The 8,331-nt window shown below is 52.7% G+C and overlaps 1 protein-coding gene across 1 annotated transcript; it reads left to right on the forward strand.

The window, feature by feature from the left end:
- Positions 1 to 335: 335 nt before the first annotated feature.
- Positions 336 to 2,168, forward strand: LOC120916117 (golgin subfamily A member 6-like protein 6). The gene is made up of 2 exons (XM_040326934.1): positions 336 to 389; positions 1,177 to 2,168. The coding sequence occupies exons 1-2, from the start codon at positions 378 to 380 to the stop codon at positions 2,158 to 2,160; spliced, it is 996 nt and encodes a 331-aa protein (XP_040182868.1). The 5' UTR covers positions 336 to 377; the 3' UTR covers positions 2,161 to 2,168.
- Positions 2,169 to 8,331: the final 6,163 nt, after the last annotated feature.

Below are 8,331 nucleotides of genomic sequence, written 5' to 3' on the forward strand. Positions count from 1 at the left end.
GGCAAATCTGCCGCAGAGACCACTTTTATCTGAAAGAGATTGGCCGGCTCTTGAAGAGGATACAGGGGGCTAGCTGCTACCATAACAACTGTATTCCTCTTCAAAGACAGGACGTTTATAGTCATCCTGTGGAAAGCTAGCGGTCAAAGCCCCTCCCCCACTATTAGAAAATCTGTTCAAATCATAAGACGTTATTGCCTTGGCCTGTGAATCGGCTCCTGGTCAGTCGTTGTGTAATGATTGCCGTTAGTCGTAGTTCTGGCCAATGACTGTGTGTGATATCTTGTTATAAATAATGATCGCTAAATCTTGTCTTTTCTTGTCTTTACAGTTTATTATTATACGTTGAGTATCAAGAGGAATTCACAGAGCAAAAGATGTGCAGCAGAGTAAGTATCTACCTTTCATTTCACTATTCTGACACAATACATATATGTAAAGGGAGGGGCACATGACATCATTGGCAGAATATGGACACATGGCCACGTTTGTTTTCATTTGCCCTTTATTCCCACCTACATATCCTGTGAAGAACATATTTCCTGTCCCTGGGTGGCCATGCTCACTCCTTCACTGTATCTATAGAAGGGGTCATCACCACCACCCAGGCTGGACTACAAACCTGTTCATACTGATTACATATAGGGGATGGGAGATTAGTAGTTTACAGAAGAACATCAGTAATACTATCCATCCACAGAATTTTTGGCAAGATCATTGGGTATTTTCTGTACTTGCTGAAAATGGTCTTAGCCTAAAAAATGAAAACCCAAAATTCTGAGCAATTGGTGAGGGAAAAGCCTCCAATGGGGACACCCGAATGGCAGGAATTCCATTCACTTTAGAGAGTTTTACTTGAATTTCCTGCTGCGTCTCTAGGACAGGAAGTGATGGGAAATCTCCTGGACATAGAATAAAAATAACTTTATATGGGTATGAACGATCCCCTATACCATATAGCAGAAGATTTTGGATCGACATAGACTGTGTGCAGGGAGGGGCGATGCCAAACATGGAGATATAGACTATGGGTCACACTTTATGTAATGCAGATCAAACTTTACAAGTAACTTCTAAATCACATCACTAACCGTACAAAACCAAATCCAAATTCATGCCAATGAAACTCAAACTGTATATCAGAACTCCCACTGACTTTTTTCTTTTTATTTATAGGTTAATATAAACAGTCAGAGGATAGTGCTGACGACAGATGAAAGAATTAGGAAGAAAGAAGCAAAGGAAATGAAAGCAAGGCTGGAAATAATCGATAGATGCCAAACCAATAAAAAAATAGTATGGGAAAATAAAAGAAGAGCAGAGGAGAAGAGGATAGAGGAGGATAAAAAAAAACAGGAGGTTAGATTGAGAACAACAGAGAGGGACAAGAAAGTAGAGAAGAAAAAGGTAAAACAGGGCCAAGAAATGATGAAAAACATTCTAACCCGCAATGCGAGATTACATCAGGAGAGAGTGGATAAGGAGAAACAGCGGGAGGAGAAAGACAAGAAGATGGCGAAGATAGCACAGGAAAGGGACGAGAATTGGAGGAAAAGACAGAAGAAAGAGCGAGAAAAGGCAAACGAAATGAGGGAATACATTCTAACCCGCAATGCGAGATCACTGCAGGAGAGAATGGAGAAGGAGAATAAGCGGGAGGAGAGAGAAAAGAAAATAGCACAGGAAGTACAGGCAAGGGCCAAGAAGCCGAAAGAGAAGATAGAGCTAAAAGAGGAACAAAAGATGACGGAAAGCAATGCATCCCTCAATGCGAGAAGGCGCCTGAGAAGTATGGAGGACAGGGAGAAGGCGCGGCAATGGAGAGACAGGAAGAGGGCAAGGGATGAACAGAAAAAGGCAGAGGAGCTGAGGGAAGAAAAGAGGAAAGAGCAAGAAAAGGAGCGAGAAAAGGAACATTTAAGACACGAAAAAATCATCCACAAAATGAAAATGCAGTACCTGAGAACTAAAAGCGAGATACACCGGCTGGTGGAAGAAACCAAGGAAATGCGGGAAGAACGGGAGATAGTACGGAATCAGAAAGTAGAGGAGAGGATAGAGGAAGAAATACAGACTAAAAACATTCGGGCCGTCTATGCATTAGTCAGAAAAGAAGGCGAGGTGTTGGAAAAATACAACCGAGGAATTCTCCCACACTAAACAGGACAGGAGGCGGAGAGAGAGCACATCAGATCGTAAGGTCGTCATAGGGCAGGAGGGGGGGAGGGGTTGTCATAGGACAGGAGGGGGGAGGGGTCGTCATAGGGCAGGAGGGGGGAAGGGGTCGTCATAGGGCAGGAGGGGGGAAGGGGTCGTCATAGGATAGGAGGGGGGGAAGGGGTCGTCATAGGGCAGGAGGGGGAAGGGGTCGTCATAGGGCAGGAGGGGGGAAGGGGTCATCATAGGGCAGGAGGGGGGGGAGGGGTCGTCATAGGGCAGGAGGGGTCGTCATAGGGCAGGAGGGGGGGAGGGGTCGTCATAGGGCAGGAGGGGTCGTCATAGGGCAGGAGGGGAGGAGGGGTCGTCATAGGGCAGGAGGGGTCATCATAGGGCAAGAGGGGGGGAAGGGGTCATCATAGGGCAGGAGGGGGGGAGGGGTCGTCATAGGGCAGGAGGGGTCGTCATAGGGCAGGAGGGGGGGGGAGGGGTCATCATAGGGCAGGAGGGGTCGTCATAGGGCAGGAGGGGAGGAGGGGTCATCATAGGGCAGGAGGGGTCGTCATAGGGCAGGAGGGGGGGAAGGGGTCGTCATAGGGCAGGAGGGGGGAAGGGGTCGTCATAGGGCAGGAGGGGGGGAGGGGTCGTCATAGGGCAGGAGGGGGGGGAGGGGTCGTCATAGGACAGAAGGGGGGGGTCGTCATAGGACAGAAGGGGGGGAGGGGTCGTCATAGGACAGGAGGGGGGAGGGGTCATCATAGGACAGGAGGGGGGGAGGGGTCGTCATAGGGCAGGAGGGGGGGTCGTCATAGGGCAGGAGGGGGGAGGGGTCATCATAGGACAGGAGGGGTCGTCATAGGACAGGAGGGGAGGGGTCGTCATAGGACAGGAGGGGAGGGGGGGTCGTCATAGGACAGGAGGGGAGGGGTCGTCATAGGACAGGAGGGGAGGGGGGGGTCGTCATAGGACAGGAGGGGAGGGGGGGTCGTCATAGGACAGGAGGGGAGGGGGGGTCGTCATAGGACAGGAGGGGAGGGGTCGTCATAGGACAGGAGGGGAGGGGTCGTCATAGGACAGGAGGGGAGGGGGGGTCGTCATAGGACAGGAGGGGAGGGGTCGTCATAGGACAGGAGGGGAGGGGGGGTCGTCACAGGAGGGGAGGGGGGGTCATCATAGGGCAGGAGGGGGGGAGGGGTCGTCATAGGGCAGGAGGGGTCGTCATAGGGCAGGAGGGGGGGAGTGGTTGTCATAGGACAGGAGGGGGGAGGGGTCGTCATAGGACAGGAGGGGGGGAGGGGTCGTCATAGGGCAGGAGGGAGGGGAGGGGTCGTCATAGGATAGGAGGGGGGGAGGGGTCCTCATAGGGCAGGAGGGAGGGGAGGGGTCATCATAGGACAGGAGGGGGGGTCGTCATAGGACGGGGGGAGGGGTCGTCATAGGACAGGGGGGGTCGTTATAGGACAGGAGGGGGGGAGGGGTCGTCATAGGACAGGAGGGGGGGAAGGGGTCGTCATAGGACAGGAGGGGGGGAGGGGTCGTCATAGGACAGGAGGGGGGAGGGGTCGTCATAGGACAGGAGGAGGGGGTCGTCATAGGACAGCAGGGGGGGAGTGGTCGTCATAGGGCAGGAGGGGGGGTCGTCATAGGGCAGGAGGGGGGGAGGGGTTGTCATAGGACAGGAGGGGGGGGTCGTCATAGGGCAGGAGGGGGGGAGGGGTCGTCATAGGACAGGAGGGGGGAGGGGTCGTCATAGGACAGGAGGGGGGGAGGGGTCGTCATAGGACAGGAGGGGGGGAGGGGTCGTCATAGGACAGGAGGGGGGGAGGGGTCGTCATAGGACAGGAGGGGGGAGGGGTCGTCATAGGACAGGAGGGGGGGAGGGGTCGTCATAGGACAGGAGCGGGGAGGGGTCATCATAGGACAGGAGGGGGGGAAGGGGTCGTCATAGGATAGGAGGGGGGGAGGGGTCCTCATAGGGCAGGAGGGAGGGGTCGTCATAGGACAGGAGGGGGGGTCGTCATAGGACGGGGGGAGGGGTCGTCATAGGACAGGAGGGGGGAAGGGGTCGTCATAGGACAGGAGGGGGAAGGGGTCGTTATAGGACAGGAGGGGGGGAGGGGTCGTCATAGGACAGGAGGGGGGGGGAGGGGTCGTCATAGGACAGGAGGGGGGGAAGGGGTCGTCATAGGGCAGAAGGGAGGGGAGGGGTCGTCATAGGACAGGAGAGGGGGGTCGTCATAGGACAGGAGAGGGGGGAGGGGTCGTCATAGGACAGGAGAGGGGATAGGCTGATTAGAGAAAGGAGAGAGGGGGGGGGGATAGGGATTGTTGGACCAGCTATAGGAGGGGGTTGGACGCTGGTTCCTTTTTTTTATTATTATTTTGGTGTGTGTTAAACCAGCCATAGGGGGAGGCTGGTTCCTTTTTTAGGTGTGTGTTGGACCAGAAATAGGGGAAGGTTGGAGGCTGGTACTTTTCTAATAATAATAATAAATAATATTATTATTATTATTATTATTATTATTATTATTATTATTATTATTATTATTAAGGTGTGTGTTGGACCAGCTATATGGCTGGTTCCTTTTATTGTAGGTGGATCTGTTAGTTTTAGCAGGGCTTGGCCACTGGCAGGGTGCTATTAACTCCCCAGAAGGGGTTAAAAGCGCTTGCTTAGTGCCGCTATCAAATCACTTTTAAAGTGGTGCCCATTCATTTCAATAGGCAGTGGTGGTGGAGGAGGGGCTCCCGCACCGTCCCAAAGATGCTGCCTGGCAGGAAATGCAAGCGCACCGCCTGAGTGTGAAAGCTCTCAGGATGGTACTTTCTTTTATTATTATTTTTTAGGTGTGTGTTGAACAAAGCAGTCTGGACAGAGCCTCGTGTGGCCACGCCGTTTTTAAATTGTGAAAGTGGGTGCGGGGAGAGGATCCCCCGCCTACTGTAACAGGGGGGGGGGGGGGGAGTGGTTGCAGATGCTGGAACATGTAGCATGTTCTATAGGTGAACTTATCATTAAGGCTCCTTTCACACCTTGGCGTTCCGTTTTGCAGGCAGAATCACCCAAAATACGTTCTTATACTTTTTTGGGGCATCGGGGAATCCCGAAATACTATTTGTGCATTTTTGCCACGATTCGTCGGGCGCCAATTTGGTGCCACTGAAAATAACAGGGATCACAATTTGCAACGTTTCCAAATCCCAAACCTCATGCACACGGGACGTTATAAAAAAAAGCCAATAACATTCGCTGTAGAAAGCTGTAGAGCGAGTTTTTCTGTGTTTTTTAGCAAAGCTATATTCCCATAAAAGCTTAGGGCTCAAAAACGCTGAATAGCCGTGTTTTTCGTTATTTAACCACTTACATGTGCCTATGTGTACTGGTGTTAGTGTAGTGTTGGTGCCACTCACGTTAGATGTCTTCACTCCACAAGCGCCGGTCAAAAAGATCGCCTCATGGAGCGTGACATCACTTCCTCTGCCTGTGTTTACCACTTACTGCCCGGCCTATAGCAGAATGACGGCCGGGCGGTGGTTACGCTATCCTGACTGGACGTAATACGACGTCCAGCAGGATAACAGCCACCGTGCGCCCCTGGGGGGGGGCGTGCATTGGCTGTTATCCTGCTGGATGTCATATTACGTCCAGTCAGGATAGCGTAACCACCGCCCGGCCGTCATTCTGCTATAGGCCGGGCAGTAAGTGGTAAACACAGGCAGAGGAAGTGATGTCACGCTCCACGAGGCAATCTTTTTGACCGGCGCTTGTGGAGTGAAGACATCTAACGTGAGTGGCACCAACACTACACTAACACCAGTACACATAGGCACACAATCCACCCCCCAGTCACAGTGTCACTGATTGCAGTGATCATTTATTTACTGATCACTGCATTGAGTGTCATTTGTGACTGGAAAAAGTGTTAGGGACATTGGTGTTATGCCCCTTTGGGTCCAGGGTAGCCCCCTACCCCCCCCTAATAAAGGTTTAACCCCTCGATCGCCCCACCAGTTAACCCATTCACCCCCTATCGCCAGTGTCACTAATCGATCGTTTTTCTGATTAGTGTCGCTGGTGCCGCTAGGTAGCCAGTTATTTCTTTAGGTTCGCCGCCAGGTTTTTATAGCGTCGGGTACCCCCATATATTTTCTAATAAAGGTTTTAACCCCCTGATTGCCCCTAGAGTTAACCCTTTCACCAGTAATCACCGTATTAGGCCTCGTACACACGACCGAACATGTCCGCTGAAACTTGTCCGCGGACCAGTTTCCGAGGACATGTCCGACCGTGTGTAGGGCTGACCGGACAGTTTTCCGGCCTAGCGGACAGGTTTCCAGCAGACAATAGTTTCTTAGCATGCTAAGAAACATGTCCGCTGGAAGCCTGTCCGTCGGACATGTCCGATGGTTAGTACGACTCATCGGACATGTCCACTGGCCCGAAATCCCAGCGGACAATCGCCGCGTCATCGTCGCCACCACGTCACTGCGTTTGCAGTCCGGGGGGATTTTGGTCTGATGGTGTGTACACACATCAGACCAAAATCTCCCAGCAGACATGTACGATGAAAACGGTCCGCGGACCGTTTTCATCGGACATGTCCGGTCGTGTGTACGAGGCCTAAGTGTCACTGTTGACGCTGGTTAGCCAGTTAGATATTTAGGTTCCCCGTCGGGATGTACATAAACTGACCGCTCCATGCTTTAGATAGATATACACACACACAACCAAATTAGGAGAGAGTAGATCGCACACACAGGCCCAGATTCAAGAAGCAATTGCGCCCGTGTAACCATAAGTTACACGGCGCAATTGCTTACTTGCTCCGGTGTAACGAGTGCTCCTGATTCAGGAACCTCGTTACACCCACTGCAGCCTAAAATCTGCGCAGCATAAGGCACTTATGCCTCGCAGATTTTAGGCTGCATTCTTGTGCTTGCCGCTAGGGGGCGCTCCCATTGTGATCAGCGTGTAGTATGCAAATTGCATACTACCAACTGATTCACAAACTTGCGCGGGCGCCGCGCAAGCCAGGTACGGAGTTTCCGTACGGCAACTTTAGCGCAAGGCTGCCCCTTCTAATAGTAGGGGCAGCCAATGCTAAAGTATAGCCGCCGCTCCCGCGACGTGAAATTTGAATTTCACGTCGTTTGCGTAAGTGCTTCGTGAATGGCGCTGGACGCCATTCGTGTTCACTTTGAAGCAAATGACGTCCTTGCGACGTCATTTGCCGCAATGCACGTCGGGAAAGCTTCCCGACGGAGCATGCGCTCTACGCTCGGCGCGGGAGCGCGCCTAATTTAAATGATTCCCGGCGGGATCATTTAACTTGCGCGCGCTTACGCCGGGCAAATTTGCCGGCGCGCCCTCGCAATTCACGGAGCTACTGCTCCGTGAATCGAGGGCAGCGCAAAATATTTGCGGGGGCGTAGGGCAAAATCGTTGCCCTGCTCCCCCGCAAATATCGCGCAATTCTACCTGAATCTGGGCCACAGATTATAGGATGAGGCCGTACTACAAACATACACCCAACATTAGAAAAAGGATGACTAGCATCCAGTAGGGTAGATTAGTGTAGTTAGTGTAGGTCCTGCCCTAGAAGAGTCTACCTTGCCGTGGTGGGCAGGCTTGGAATCTCTTGGTCAAAAGTGTGTCAGCGAATGGGCGAGACGATCACTAGATCTTCACTTCTGGCCAATTGATTTTACTAAAGGACTCTTGGTTTAATCCGAGTATATATCTACATACCTCCCAACCGTCCGCGGGACCCTCCCGCAATTCCAAGTGTGTCCCGGGGTCCCGCAGACTAGACTAGAGTCCCGGAAAACAGGGCCCCGGGTGCGACATTTAGGGGGTGCGACATTCCGTGCCTTCTCCTAATTTTCATTTCCTGTGTCCCCAATCTCACCCGCCATGTTTGGTGTCCGGTGCCCCGTGATTGGGCGTATGGGGGTCATGTGCGGCGTGGGGCTGGCCTGTCTAGAAGTCCCGCCTCTGCACATGACCGCTATACGCCCAATCACAGTGCGACGAGAAATACGGACCATGGTGGCGGGAGACAATCACAGTGTGAGCCGCCGGAGCTGCGGTCTTCCCCTCCGCCTGTCTCTCTGCTCTGTGTCCCTCGGCGGCAAAGGGGCAGGGCGAGTCACCCCCGACACCAGCACCCAGAT

Source organism: Rana temporaria, chromosome 10 (genome assembly GCF_905171775.1).
Source record: "Rana temporaria chromosome 10, aRanTem1.1, whole genome shotgun sequence".
NCBI lineage: Eukaryota > Metazoa > Chordata > Amphibia > Anura > Ranidae > Rana > Rana temporaria.